At 24.8% G+C, this 14,942-nt stretch overlaps 3 protein-coding genes across 7 annotated transcripts in view; 2 read left to right on the top strand and 1 right to left on the bottom strand.

The window, feature by feature from the left end:
• Positions 1-6,307, top strand: part of LOC135926778 (galactocerebrosidase-like) — a 39,202-nt gene extending 32,895 nt beyond the window's left edge. The window contains exons 15-16 of the mRNA XM_065462710.1: positions 4,398-4,559; positions 6,017-6,307. Of these exons, the coding sequence (XP_065318782.1) occupies positions 4,398-4,559; positions 6,017-6,307 (453 nt within the window). The remainder of the gene's footprint in view (positions 1-4,397; positions 4,560-6,016) is intronic.
• Positions 6,308-7,365: 1,058 nt separating this feature from the next.
• LOC135927583 (structural maintenance of chromosomes protein 3-like) overlaps positions 7,366-14,942 on the top strand; it is a 64,078-nt gene continuing 56,501 nt past the window's right edge. Inside the window, exons 1-7 of the mRNA XM_065463665.1 lie at positions 7,366-7,427; positions 7,471-7,585; positions 7,633-7,772; positions 7,816-7,969; positions 8,040-8,105; positions 8,157-8,364; positions 8,456-8,561. Of these exons, the coding sequence (XP_065319737.1) occupies positions 7,413-7,427; positions 7,471-7,585; positions 7,633-7,772; positions 7,816-7,969; positions 8,040-8,105; positions 8,157-8,364; positions 8,456-8,561 (804 nt within the window). The 5' untranslated portion in view covers positions 7,366-7,412. The remainder of the gene's footprint in view (positions 7,428-7,470; positions 7,586-7,632; positions 7,773-7,815; positions 7,970-8,039; positions 8,106-8,156; positions 8,365-8,455; positions 8,562-14,942) is intronic.
• On the bottom strand, positions 9,886-12,239 carry LOC135927584 (uncharacterized). Of its 5 annotated transcripts, XM_065463667.1 has the most exons (14): positions 11,661-12,239; positions 11,544-11,603; positions 11,448-11,498; positions 11,332-11,391; positions 11,141-11,192; positions 11,026-11,079; positions 10,923-10,982; positions 10,832-10,878; positions 10,739-10,786; positions 10,526-10,675; positions 10,418-10,460; positions 10,318-10,377; positions 10,018-10,245; positions 9,886-9,974 (listed from the first exon to the last, which is right to left on the bottom strand). In XM_065463667.1, the coding sequence occupies exons 1-5, from the start codon at positions 12,088-12,090 to the stop codon at positions 11,146-11,148; spliced, it is 648 nt and encodes a 215-aa protein (XP_065319739.1). In that variant the 5' UTR covers positions 12,091-12,239; the 3' UTR covers positions 9,886-9,974; positions 10,018-10,245; positions 10,318-10,377; positions 10,418-10,460; positions 10,526-10,675; positions 10,739-10,786; positions 10,832-10,878; positions 10,923-10,982; positions 11,026-11,079; positions 11,141-11,145. The 5 variants fall into 5 exon arrangements, with proteins under 5 accessions (XP_065319739.1, XP_065319740.1, XP_065319738.1 ...); XM_065463668.1 differs by having other exon boundaries at positions 9,892-10,245; positions 11,251-11,391; XM_065463666.1 differs by having other exon boundaries at positions 9,892-10,245.

The following is a 14,942-nucleotide window of genomic DNA, read 5'->3' as shown; positions in this document are numbered from 1 at the left end:
TTTCTATCTCATATATATATATAATTACATTTATTTATCACATTCATCTACTAAGTTATTGTATCAATTAATTTCGATTTCAAGTTTTCCTTGGCGTAATATTTACCTATTATTTTCAAATATTAGTGGCGTAATATTTATCTAAATTTCTAGTCAAATAATAATTATCTCTGAAACTCCTTGTTTTAACAGGGAGAAAGAAATTAAAATTGCAAGCTTGTCCAACGAGATCGAGTCTCCGCCATCAAACGGTAACAGCTTTTATGGAGTTAGAAGAGCCGATTATTAATGTTATTACTGAAATATCATAATAGTTTGATTTGAAAGAAATATTTCCTCAGAAGCAAGAAAATTATTGGGTTCAATACTTATCCAAATTTTTTTTCTCATTAAAATGTATTATTTAATTATACAACTATTTTATGTAATACTTTTCAAAAACATGACATTGACTTGATTAAGAAGATGAGAATAGCGGAGACCATTTTATTAGAACTCAAGGAAATTAGAGCTAATGTTGATGAAATTTCATATTTTATATGTTATTGTTGAGCCAAAAGCAGAGCTATACGTGTTTAATATTTGCCCCCCTCGACTTGCAGCTAGCAAGCTCATCGTCAAAACATTAATAAAGGATCAGTAGAAGAGTAATATAAAACAAAAGTCCCATCTCTTAGATACATTTATAACCCAAATAAATGAATGGTTTTTAATTCATCATGCAGCACTTACCAATCTGTAGAACTTCCACAAAAGCCTTCCCAACCTTTTTCAAATGGTGATAGAAAAAAAAAATTTGTTAAATTTTTATCATGAAGATGTTAAAGTATCTTATGATGCCTTATTAGCTGTATAACTATGAATAAAAAATAAGACTATAATTGAGTCTTAAAAAATGCTATGGATGCTTTGCATTATTTCAAACACATTTTAGATTATATTCTCAATGTATTAAATTGGTTATATATATATATAAGCAACTCGTCCCATTAGTAACTAATGAGAGAACATTCTCTTTTTAAGAGGAATAACAGAGCTCTGCAGAGGTACCATTTGCAGGGCACGTGCCGGATTTTTTTTTCAAAATATTTTTTGGCCCGGCCCGGGTTTTTTTTAAAATAAATTTTCAGACCCAGCTTTTTTAAAAAAATTTGGACCCGGCTCAGGCATATTTAAAAATTCTTTCTTTCTTTCTTTCTTTCTTTCTTTCTTTCTGGCCGGACCTTCAAGTCTCTGAAAAACATACCTATGAAGTAAAACTTCTGAAAGTAGATTGAATGGTTTGGATCTTTTGAATATTCATAGGCATTTAACATCAAGCAAGGATGAGATAATTGAAAAATTAGCTCAAAACATATAAAATACAAATTCCTAAGAAACTTTTTGTGTATTAATTTATATTTCCAACATTTAAATTTTTTATACTTAATATATTGGCTCAAAAAATTCAAATTTATTTTTTGGGCCATTTAAGGGATTCATATGGTGGTTATATTCACTTTATATTTTATAATTCACATTTATTTTATAGTTTTCAAAGCCGCCATTTAAAACTATTTAATATTTTTTAATTCACATTTATTTCATAGATTTATATGCAGGTTTATATACATAATTTTTTTATAGGACCAAATTCCTGCGTATACGCCTGTATTAAACTGATTGATATTAAAACTAATGATATTATATATATATATATACTACTAGATTGGCGTTTCATAAAGTATCTACGCATAAAAATCTGTAGAACCATTTTAAGATTTGGATGTCGATTAAATGTCTTATTTTGAATGTACATTAAAGGTCATTTAATCTATGTGCAGGGTTGGGCAGTATCGCGGATATTTGTATCTTTTTTAAAATTTTGGAAAGTATCTTGTATCCAGTATCTAAGATACATATTATTTAAAAGTATTTGTATCTTAACCAACTTTGTATTCTAATAGATACAGATACTTTAAAAAAAATTTATATTGGTTAATTTAAATAGTATTAACATTTAAAATGATATTGTTTTAAGATTTAAATGAAAAATTTAATCAAAATTTAGATATTTTAAGATAATTTTTGATATATGACGTTGGTCGTCATTTAGCAATTTGCTAACAATTAGAACTACCATGTTTGAATCGTTTTATATCTGTCTATTTTAAAATTATGGAAGAAGAAAATAGAATAATATGTTTATCTTCGTCTTCAGATGATTCTTCAACCGAAAATTATAACAATAAATTTAAACTAAGCATACTTAATGGCAAATTTTTTGAAGTACTTCAAGATGATCATAATAAAGAAATTCATCGTGACTTTGGTATTGACGAAAAAATTATAGCAACTGTTACAGATAACGGCTCTAACTTTAAGAAAGCTTTCAAGGAGTTTGGATATTCTATGGAAGCTGTAGAGAATGACTTTGAGATCAATGATGATGAATGTATAGAATTCGAATTCATTGAAAGTATTATTTAATACTTCTTTAAAATTTATTATGATATTGTAAATTTAGTAAAAAATTTTATTCAAATAAAATTATTTATCTGTTTATTTAAGGGTCTAAAGAAGCCTCAATAACATTGTCTCAACTATGTGCCATACGATAAGTCTAATTGCCACAACAGATGTCGAGAGAGCTATTAAGGATTCTCCTAACATTTCTAAAATTCATCATCCTGCAATAGCTAAATGTAAGCTATGGAATGCAAATAATAGGCCTAAAACTGCAGAACTTATCAAAGCAGTTTTAGGAAAACAATTAGTTACACCTTGTTGCATTAGATGGAATAGTTTGTATGATAGTCTTCATAGTTTATTAAAATTTAAAGGCGAACTTCCTAAATTATGTCAAAAATTAGAATTTCCTAAATTAAGAGATATTGAAATTCAATATTTAGAAGAATATTGCAATATAATGGCCCCATTGGCTATAGCGATTGACAAAATACAAAGTGAAATCAACTGCTATTATGGAGAATCAGCTCCAATTTTAAATGTCGTTAAAAAAAATTACAAATTTAATTCAAACCAATCTACAATTTTGCAAACCACTAGCTGTTGCCATAGAAAATTATTTAAATAAAAGATTTAAAAATATATATGATTTTGATAACAATTTTAAAAGTGCATTTTGGGCAACTATTTCTCATCCCTATTTTAAAAATCGTTGTATTGATGGTGAAAAAGAAAAAAAATACCTTCAGGATTTGTTATTACATGAAGTTTTAATTGTTTTTAAAAATAATATTGAAATGAATACTTCAACAAAATCTTCAATTGATGAAGATGATGATTACTTTTGCTTTAAAAGTACCACATCCAATTCTAATAATTCAATAAATAATATTGAAATAGAGGTCCTAAATTATATGAAAGATGACAGGCGGAGTATAAATATGTTAAATAGTTATAAATATATAAAAGAAATATTTATTAAATATAACACAATAATTATTAAATGGAATATCGCATTATCTTTTATAATAAATTTGTTATTTTCTACAATTTATTTTAAATATTTTTTTATAAATTTATATAATAGATAAGAAAATAAAGCTTTATACATTTTGACTTTGACTATTTAAAGGTTTTTAAAAAAGTCTCTTGTATCTTAGATATTTTTTTTTAAAAAAAATACAGGTATCTTGTATCTTATATCTTATTGAAATCTTTCTAAAGTATCTTGTATCTTAAATACAAAATTTTATAAAGTATCTGTATCCGAATACAATTTTCTGAAAATTTGCCCAACTCTGTCTATGTGCAAACGACAAATAGCGATACCGTGGATTCCTATGTATGGATACTTTTAAATGCATTTATTGAATGAATTACCAATCTAATAGCTTATATACATAATTGTAAAAAACTTATAATGTTAGTATTTTTTATACCCTAAACAAGCATATTGAATGCAACACGCAAATACTCATACAAATAAAATAATCTCTCAAATTATTGATATAAAATTAACGAGTATCGCGGAAGGATGCAAAATTATTTTTTGGTGTATAAGCATTAGGGAGTAGAGAGGGGTTGCCTCTAGGGGTGGGACCAATACCTATTGGTTCACAGTACCAATATAAACCAATATATATTTAAATATTGGTATTGCTTTTACAACCAATACCAATACCAATTACCTAAATATATTGGTTTTGATATATTGTTTAAATACAATTTTAACCAATACCAATATTAAAAATAACATAATTATTTGGGTTTATCGTGGATAATTATAACGTGGTATTTTTTTTACTTTCATTGCAAAAACTGATTACATCTGTTATTTCTTCCAAATACTACTGTGATATCAATATTTCTGTTATTTATAATTATAGTTTATTTTTATTATCGAAGTAAATTTTTTACATGATATCTATCAATTTTATCTATTTATTTAGGATATTATAATAAATGAAGACCAAATAGAGTTAATAAATATAGATGCTGTTGGTACTAATAATAATAGCGATAAGGAACAAGAAGAATTATCAATATCTAATAAAAGACGAAATTCAGCAAAAATCTGGGAATTTTATTCTACTTGTGATAATAAAAAAAAGGCAATTTGTAATAAATGTAAAAAAAAAATATCACTTCCTAATTTTGGAACTCAGGATTATGGACACATCTTAAATCCATCCACCCAACATTATATAAGAAATGTGAGCAAATAAATATTATCAGTAAAAAAATTAAGACAATAAAATCATTTTTACTTAATAATATAAATAATAAAGCTAATTTAAATAATTTAATAAACTTTTTCATTCAAAATAATTTAGCCTTTTCAATAGTTGAGGAAATCACTTTTAAAAATTTAATAGCATATTGTAACCCTTCACTAACATTAGTTTCTAGAAAAACACTAAAAATAGAAATTATGAAACATTATCATAGTTCTTTTATCAATTTAAAATCTGTACTTTCTAACATTACATCTAAATTTTCCTTAACAATGGACATTTGGTCCTCTCCAAATAAAATACCCTTTAGGCATAACAATTCATTATATTGATAATGATTTTAAATTAAATAATTATTTATTAGATTTTATTCCTTTTAAATCAGCACATAATTCTATTAATATTTTTAATTCTGTATTAAAAGTAAAATTTGAAATTGATTTTTTTGCATTGCATTAGACAATGCAAGTAATAATTTAGCCTTTCTAAAAATTTTAAAACAAAAAGATAATTTTAAAAATGTGTGCAAATGCTTTTGCCATATTATACATTTGGCTGTCATGGCTGCATTGGAACCCTTAAATACAACTTTAAAAAAAATAAGAAATTTTTAAAAAATTTTTAAACTTTCTATATTTAAATTTAATAAACTCGAAAAAATATATCTTGAAAAAAATCCACACTTAATATTTCCTCACCCAATTTTGGATATACCAACACGTTGGAATTTAACATACCAAATGCTTGAAAGAGCAAAACTTTATGTGTTACCTATTAAAATATTATTTGAAAATTCAAAAATGATTGATAAATATTGATATATCTATTAAAAAAAATATGCACACCTCAAACCCTATTTGACAACATATACCAATCATTTACAAAATACCAATCAAGAAAATTATATTAGTGCCTTAGCCTGGAATAATATAGAAATATACCGATAATTTCTGGAACCATTTAATTTTGCTACAGAGATGGCCTCATGAGCTAATACTCCAATAATTTCAAAAATTATTCCTTTATATTCAAGTATTTTTGAGTATGTGGAGAGTTAGAATAATAATCCTAATGCTATTTTAAAGACAGCTTGCCTTAATAAAACTTAATAAATACTAAAATTATAATATAAACACCTCTTTATTATTTCAACAATGATTGACCCAAGATTTAAACTAACAAGTCATTTATTTAAGCATAATAATATGGAAACTCTTATTGGATATCTTACTAATGAATGCAATATTTATAAAATAAATAATAACAATTCAGCGAAACTTACAAATGAAGCACAAAATAACAAAAAATTGTCCTTTTATGACAAAATTTATCAGGTGAAACCTCATAATAATAACAACTTAGAAATAAGTAAATACGTAGATGAAGCCACAATTTCCAATGATACAAATCCATTAGATTGGTGGAAATTAAATAAAAATAGATATCCAGTATTATCAAAAATTGCCAGAGATTATCTAGCAATTTCGGCCACCTCATCTAGCTCTGAAAGGGCTTTTTCAGAAGGACGGTATGTTATAACAGACCAACGTTGTTCACTAGATGAGCATACTATACAAGCTTGCCTGTGCCTAAAAAGTTGGATGCGCATGCAAGATTCTTCTTAAATACATAAAATTATTTCCTCTTCTTATATTAAAATTATATTATTCTTTTGCATTATATTTTGCATTATATTTTGTATAAATAGACAGTTGTGTTACATTTTTAGTTTACTTATTTTGCTATGTTCTTTGTGATAAATAAAATGGTTCAAAATCAATATGTTTATTATTGTTGATACAAAAAATACATGATTAAATCAAAATTTTTTATATTCACATCACCTAATAAATTCCTAGTTTAAAAAAAGAATTTGAATTCAGTAAAATTTTGAGAGTTGGTTCTTAGTCCTGATTTTAAGGTATCATGATTTTTTTCCCATGTTTATTTAAAATTAGAAATTAAGGGTTTTATAATCACTATTTCTATTCTTTTAATTAGTAATTTGAATTTAAACCAATACCAATATAAACCAATAGTTACCAATATAAACCAATACCAATAGCAATATCAATACAAGAAATAGAAAATATTGTTTAAACCAATACCAATATTTTAGACTAAATACCAATACAATATTTTGTTAATATTGGATTTTTACTATTGATTCCCAAGCTGAATGAGCCCCCAATATATACTGCCGGGACCCTGATGCAGTTCATCCTCTTTATCACTGAAGGCCTATTCTAAAATTTTTGGCAATCAGGGGAAAGATCGGATACTTTTAAAAAAACAAAAAGAAATACAAATAAGTGAATCCAAATTATAATTAGTAAAAAGGAAAATTTAAAATAGGAAATTTAAATAGCATAAAAGGAAATCCAAATCAATGCTCAAGAATCAACATGGTGCGCTGCCCGCCTCTGCAACAGTATGAAATAATAGTGTGTAATATGAATTCATTAAGCATCTGAATAAAGTATAACGGAACTCTTATTTTATTTAGTACAACATTTATATAATATATAAGTTGAATATTATAGATAATATTAAGAAGGAAGATAATATATCTTAGATCGATAAAAATATTGCATGATTAAGTTTATATTTACATAAGAGAGGTGTTAAATGGCATGTCAATGATGGGGTAACATGTTGATGTATTAAATATCACTCAATATATTTTTGGTGTAATTTTAATGTTCGCGCTGAATTTTTTTTATAAAAGCGATGTATATCAAACAAGTAAAAATATAGAATAAAACATAATAATAAGCAACCCTTTAAGGTTATAATTCAAGGATTTAGAAGTTATAGAGATCAAACATTGATCGAACCATTTAGTTCCAAACACAATGTGATAGTAGGCAGAAACGGATCTGGAAAAAGCAACTTTTTTTATGGTATATCTAATTTAAAATATTTATTAATAAAGTGTTTATACATTAAGCTATTCAATTTGTTTTGAGCGATGAATTTAGTCATCTTAGGCCTGAGCAGAGACAAGCTCTACTTCATGAAGGATCAGGCCCCAGAGTTATATCTGCCTATGTTGAAATAATATTTGATAATTCTGATAATAGATTACCAGTATCATAACCTTTAGAAATATTATTATAAATATATTAATTAGATTGAAAAAGATGAAATATCTTTAAGGAGAGTTATAGGAACAAAAAAAGATCAATATTTTTTAGAAAAGAAAATAGTTACAAAAACAGATGTTATGAATTTGCTTGAAAGTGCTGGATTTTCTAGAAGCAACCCATATTATATTGTCAAACAAGGTCACTTGATATTTTGATTTGTTTTCAACCTTATTATATGAAATAAATATATAATTTTTGAAATAATTAGGCAAAATTAACCAAATGGCTACTGCACCAGATTCTCAACGATTAAAATTATTGAAAGAAGTAGCAGGTAAAGAGTTTAAATTGAAAATCAATTATATACAATATTTATTTTTTAAAGGTACAAGAGTCTACGATGAAAGAAAAGAAGAAAGCAAATTAATAGTTAAAGAAACAGAGGGCAAGAGAGAAAAAATAGAAGAATTATTGAAATACATTGAGGAAAGACTACAAACATTGGAAGAGGAAAAAGAAGAACTAAAAGAATATCAAAAGCTTGACAAATTGAAAAGATCACTGGAGTACACAATTCATGATCATGAACTAAAGTTAAATAATTATTATATCACTTCAATTAAATTTCAACAAATTATTTTTATTATTACTCTTATTTAATAATAATTTTTTATATTTATAAAGTGATACTAAAAGACAAATAGAAGAGCTCTCAAGTAAAAGGGAAGAAAGTGGGTCAAATGCTAACAAATTGAGAGATATCTTACAAAATGCAAGTTCTGAAGTTGAAGTGAATATTTTTATTAAAATATTATCATATCAATAAGAGATAAACTGCAGAGGACAAATTTTTTATGTCTTATGATGGTAGGATTTGGAATTTTTTCTAAATGGTATTTTTATGAGAAGGGAGGTTGCAATTGTAAATAATAAATTTAGCTAAGTTGTTAAATGTTAAAAGATACTTTCTAAATGGATAGATATAGTCTAAATTGGATCTCGATAATATTCTTCACAATCTTGAACTCTAAATTTAAATGGAAAAAAAATAATATTTAATGAATATTTATATATATTTTTATATTTATATACAAGCTCTAATATTTTATATATAAGTTTTAATAATAAATTATAGCAGTGGCTAGGTGCCCCCAAAAATTGGGGGTACCTAGAAAAAATTCTAGATTCCCATATATTTTGGGGGAACTTAGATAAAATTCTAGGTTCCTCCATATTTTGGGGGAACTTAGATAAAATTCTAGATACCCCCAATTTTTGGGGGAACCTAGAAAGGGGGGAACCTTAGAATTTTTTCTAGGTTCCCCCAAACTTTTAAGCTTATTAGATACATATATTTAAAATCTGGGGGCAATAAGAAAAATTGATACTTTTTAGCTTATTAGATACTTATATTCAAATTCTGGGGGGAATAAGAAAAATTGATACTTTTAAGCTTATTAGATACTTATAATGAAAATGTGGGGGCAATAAGAAAAATAGATACTTTTAAAGAAAAATTGATACTTTTAAGTTTATTAGATTATAATGAAAATGTAGGGGCAATAAGAAAAATTGATACTTTTAAGCTTATTAGATACTTATAATGAAAATGTGGGGGCAATAAGAAAAATTGATACTTTGAAATGAAAATGTAGGGGCAATAAGAAAAATTGATACTTTTAAAGAAAAATTGGTACTTTTAAGCCTATTACATACTTATAATGAAAATGTGGGGGCAATAAGAAAAGTTGATACTTATAAAGAAAAATTGATACTTTTAAGTTTATTAGATACTTATAATAAAAATGTAGGGGCAATAAGAAAAATTGATACTTTTAAAGAAAAATTGATACTTTTAAGCTTATTAGATACTTATTTTCAAATTCTGGGAAAAATAAGAAAAATTGATACTTTTAAAGAAAAATTGATAGAAATTAGAAAAATTGATACTTTAAAAGAAAAATAGATACTTTTAAGCTTATTAGATATTTATAATGAAAATGTGGGGCAATAAGAAAAATTGATACTTTTAAGCTTATTAGATACTTATAATGAAAATCTGTCAAATTCATAATTTTTATTTAAAATCATAAAATAAATATTATAAACATTTAGCTACATGTTGTACAAAAATAATATTTTTTCGTGGTTTTTTATTAATATTTTGACATCTAAAATGATACCAGACATATATCGCACATGACTGAAAGAACATCATTTAACAATATATGGCATCCATGACATACCCATGCTTCGGCTAGTATATTTTTATATAAAATATAAAGTAATTTCCAAGCTTCTTCTGTAAAATATTTTTCAAGTATAGTAATATCTACATCAACATTTTCGATGCATCGCATATCGAATGATGTTTGAACTAAGACATCATTGCTGCAAATTAATATATTGTTTCCAAAATATTCTATAGCCTTTATTGTACATAACTTTTTTATAATCCACAAAATTTTTTCATTCTGAGATAGTAAGACATAAGCCGGGTTTAATTTTTGATAAAAATATATTAATATTTTATAAAAATAAATTACTGATAAGCTTATTAGATGTTTCTTGTATATTTTGCGAGGACTCCTGTAAAATGCGGTTATCTATAAAAAAATATAGCCAATAAAAAATAAATATAAATACTTGAATTTATTTTATCTTTTAATAAGAAATCAATGAATTCTTTCTGCGAATTTGGTGGGTATGTTATCAATTAAAATAATGTAAATAATTTTATATAAAATAAAATACCGCTTTCTATATCGGTACTTTCTATATTTTTAACAATTTTATTTTTGTGAAATTTTCTTGATAAGCCATTAGAATTTTTATGTCTTCCCTGTCTTTTCATCCTAGCCGGCAATTTGATATTCTTTAATTTAATCTCCATATTTTCATTATCTAAATTAGTAAAAGAAAATATTATAAATATAATTAATAGTGCAAATTGCAAATAATATATACATTCTTCCTCTTTTTGTTGTTTGGTTCTATCAATGATCATATCTAGATCTATAGAGATTTATAAATATATATAAATATAAATGAAAAAAATACTTAAGATAATTGTGGATACTTCTATATCAAGTTCATAATTTGAGGATCTTAATAAAGATTATTATAAAATAATATATATATTTCAAAATACTTATATTATTTGAAGAGGAAGCCATATCATAGGGAAGATTCGATGGGACATCAGCAAGGTCTAATTAAAATGATAATATATTAATTAATATATATAAAATAACCTATCTCATTCGGAGAGGCAGTCATATCTGAGGAAAATTTAGCTGGGATTTGAGCTAGGTTTGAAATAATTAAAGTAAAATGAAAAAATATAAAATAATATATATTTCAAAATACCTATCTCACATGAAGATATAGCCATATCGGATTGATGGGACATCAGCGAGGTCTAATTAAAATGATAATATATAAAAAAAAATTAATATAAATAAAAAAAACTATCTCACATGGAGATATAGCCATATCGGAGGGAAGATTAGATGGGACATCAGCAAGGTCTAATTAAAATGATAATATATAAAAAAAACCTATCTCATATGGAGATATAGCCATATCGGAGGGAAGATTCGATGGGACATCAGCGAGGTCTAATTAAAATGATATTATATAAAAAAAATTATATATATAAAAAAAACTATCTCACATGGAGATATAGCCATATCGGAAGGAAGATTAGATGGGACATCTAAGAGGTCTAATTAAAATGACAATATGTAAAAAAATTATATATATAAAAAACCTATCTCATTTGAAGAGGAAGTCATATCTGAGGAAGATTTAGTTGGGATATGAGCGAGGTCTGAAATAATTAAAGTAAAATGAAAAAATATATTATATTATATATATTTCAAAATACCTTTAATATTTGGAGAGGAGGTCAATTCAGATGGTATCACAAAGAATAAATGATCATCTTGAATACATTCTTCAATAATGTCAAATTGTTTATCAAAGAAATCAAATTTATCTTGTGGTAGATGTGATATGTATTGAGCTTGTGATACTAGCTTTTGATAAATTTTATTATATTTGTCACTTTGTGATAATTTATTTTTGGGATTATATTTTGTAGTATGACTGTTGATTGAAATATCAGATAGGCTCATTGATATATTTTCTTGACCACAAGATATAGAGTAGGCTCTTGTCCATCTTCTGCTACATAACTCAGGACAGTATTTATCTAAATTATAAGAAGCTCGTAAAGCCATTATATGCCTACAAGGCAAGAGCATTTTTGAAAGGAACCCGCATGAACATTTATCTAAGGATATATGTATAATCATCCCAGTATCATTAATCTCCAGAGGTGAGAATATGTTATTAAAAATTGTTAAAAATATAGAAAGTACCGATATAGAAATCGGTATTTTATTTTATATAAAATTATTTACATTATTTTATTTGATAGCATACCCACCAAATTCGCAGAAAGAATTCATTGATTTCTTATTAAAAGATAAAATAAATTCAAGTATTTATATTTATTTTTTATTGGCTATATTTTTATATAGATAACCGCATTTTACAGGAATCCTCGGAAAATATACAAAATACATCTAATAAGCTTATCAGTAATTTATTTTTATAAAATATTAATATATTTTTATAAAATATTAATATATTTTTATAAAATATTAATATATTTTTATAAAATATTAATATATTTTTTTCAGAAATTAAACCTAAGGCATATGTCTTACTATCAGAAATCGAAAAAATTTTGTGGGTTATAAAAAAGTTATGTACATTAAAGGCAATAGAAAAATTTGTAAACAATGTATTAATTTGCAAAGATGATGCCTTAGTTAGTTCAAACATCATTCGATATGCGATGCATCGAAAATAATGATGTGGATATTACTATTCTTGAAAAACATTTTACGAAGGAAGCATGGGAATTATTTTATATTTTATATAAAAATATACTAGCAGAAGTATGGCTATGTCATGAGTGTCATATATTGTTAAATGATGATCTTTCATTCATGTGTGATATATGTCTTAAATGGTATTTTCGGTGTCAAAATATTATTAAAAAACTACGGAAAAAATATTATTTTTGTACAACATGTCGTTAAATGTTTAAAGATTAATTTTATGATTTTAAATAAAAATTTTATGAAAAGTATCTATTTTTCTTATTGCCCTAATTTAAATATATGTATCTAATAAGTTTAAAAGTATCTATTTTTCTTATTGCCCCCATAATTTCAATATATGTATCTAATAAGCTTAAAAGTATCTATTTTTCTTATTGCCCCCATAATTTCAATATATGTATCTAATAAGCTTAAAAATATCTATATGGGGGCACCTAGCCACTGCCATAAATTTTTAAGTATTAATAATTTATATATATTTTTTATTATAATATTTTAATTTATTTAAATTATATGCTCATATGAAATGAAATGGATTTTGCATTCAAATATTTTTATTTTTAATATAAAAAGGTGTTAAATATAGGTATATCACAATGTATCTTTAAAGTATCTAGTAACAGATATAGATACCTCTAAAATAGTATCTAGTTATAGATACCACTATTTTATATCTTGAACAACTCTGAAATTTAGTATCAAAATAAAGTGCAGCATTACATTTTTTTTTAAAAAAGTTTAAATTTATAAATCTATAAAAAAAGTGGATTTATTGAGAAATTAAAAAATATGGGCTAGGCTTAAAATTTTGACCATTACATGGCTCCAATATTTATTACTATTTTATATGATTACAAAAAATGGTTAAACCCTTTTTGACTTCATAAACAAAATTGATAAAAACTAGCATTAGATAATATTTTTCATATTATAAATGGTGTATTTTATTTTATCTGCCTAGATAATTATTAAAAATAGAGATGTACTGAATCTACTCTATGTCCAGATTATCCCTATTTAGATCTAGCTAGTTTATATATATCTCTTGTATTGGGATATGGAATCCATGATGATTCTGAATCTCACCATTTAAATCTATTACTGAAGGTAATTTTTATTTGAAAAATCTGATTAGATTGGGAATGTATTCTAGCATTTTTGAGTAGCTGCATCAATTTTAATGTGAACTTTTACGCTATTAATTTATATTTACTTTTATATAAGTATTATTTATATAATTATGAATTTTTACTAATTTTTATAAATTAAAAAATAGATAAAGTTCATGGCTCAAGTTGTCTGAAATTTTTAGAGCAAAAATTTTCTCTTTAAATCATAAAATGGCAAAAACAATAAATAATATTAATCTAATTAAATTTTTTAAAAACGTTGATATTTAATATTTCCACAGCCTTACTTTTTTTTTAAATTGCAAAAATATTTATTGAATTTAAAAAATAGTATTTCCTAATTTTTAAATTTATGTTAATTTGCTCATCTTCTCCTGGGTTTTAATTGTGGTGCTGCTACACATTAAATTACCAATATTATAATATATATAGCTTTTGTACTCCTTTAATTTCATTACATAAATTGCTTTAAAAAAATCTTAATGACATTTTTAAATGAATAAATTTGAGGTTATGGAGTGTTTGGCAAAAATCTTGGAAGTGAGCTTCATATGGGTGTTTTTCCTAACTATTTCTAGGTTCACTTCAAAATTAAATTATTTTGCTGATTTAGAGTCTTGCCAATCTCTTGTAGTGTCTTATTGGCATTGATAAAAGGTTTATAATTTTTTAAAAATAAATTATATATTTTAAAATAACTTTAATGCAGATTTTCAACTGCTTATAATGTTTTCAAATTGAATTGGAAATGGATTAGGAGGGATCAAAATAGAAAATTAAGAAATAAATTTATGAATTTTAAACAAATTCCTAACACAAAACTATCTACAATCACAACGAAAATATCCTCAAATGATTAAGCAAATTTATTTGGATTCAATCATATTAATTATCAGGAAGATAATATATCAGAAATTTTTTAATAAACAAAGCTACAATAAATATATATGATAATTATAACGATTGAAAAAATTATTGATAATTATAACGATTGAAAAAATTATGATCTCTTCTCTCTAGTCCTTCTGTTAAGTACCTGTTTAATATTGCTAAACATGTTATTAGAAAAATTAGGGTCTGGTACATCTCTGATAAAAAAGGTTTCTATCAATATTTTTGAAGAGC

Source organism: Gordionus sp. m RMFG-2023, chromosome 3 (assembly GCF_954871325.1).
Source record: "Gordionus sp. m RMFG-2023 chromosome 3, tfGorSpeb1-WG-v2, whole genome shotgun sequence".
Taxonomy (NCBI): domain Eukaryota; kingdom Metazoa; phylum Nematomorpha; class Gordioida; order Chordodea; family Parachordodidae; genus Gordionus; species Gordionus sp. m RMFG-2023.
Note: the sequence above shows the minus strand (reverse complement) of the source record. Positions and strands in the feature narration are given on the sequence as shown.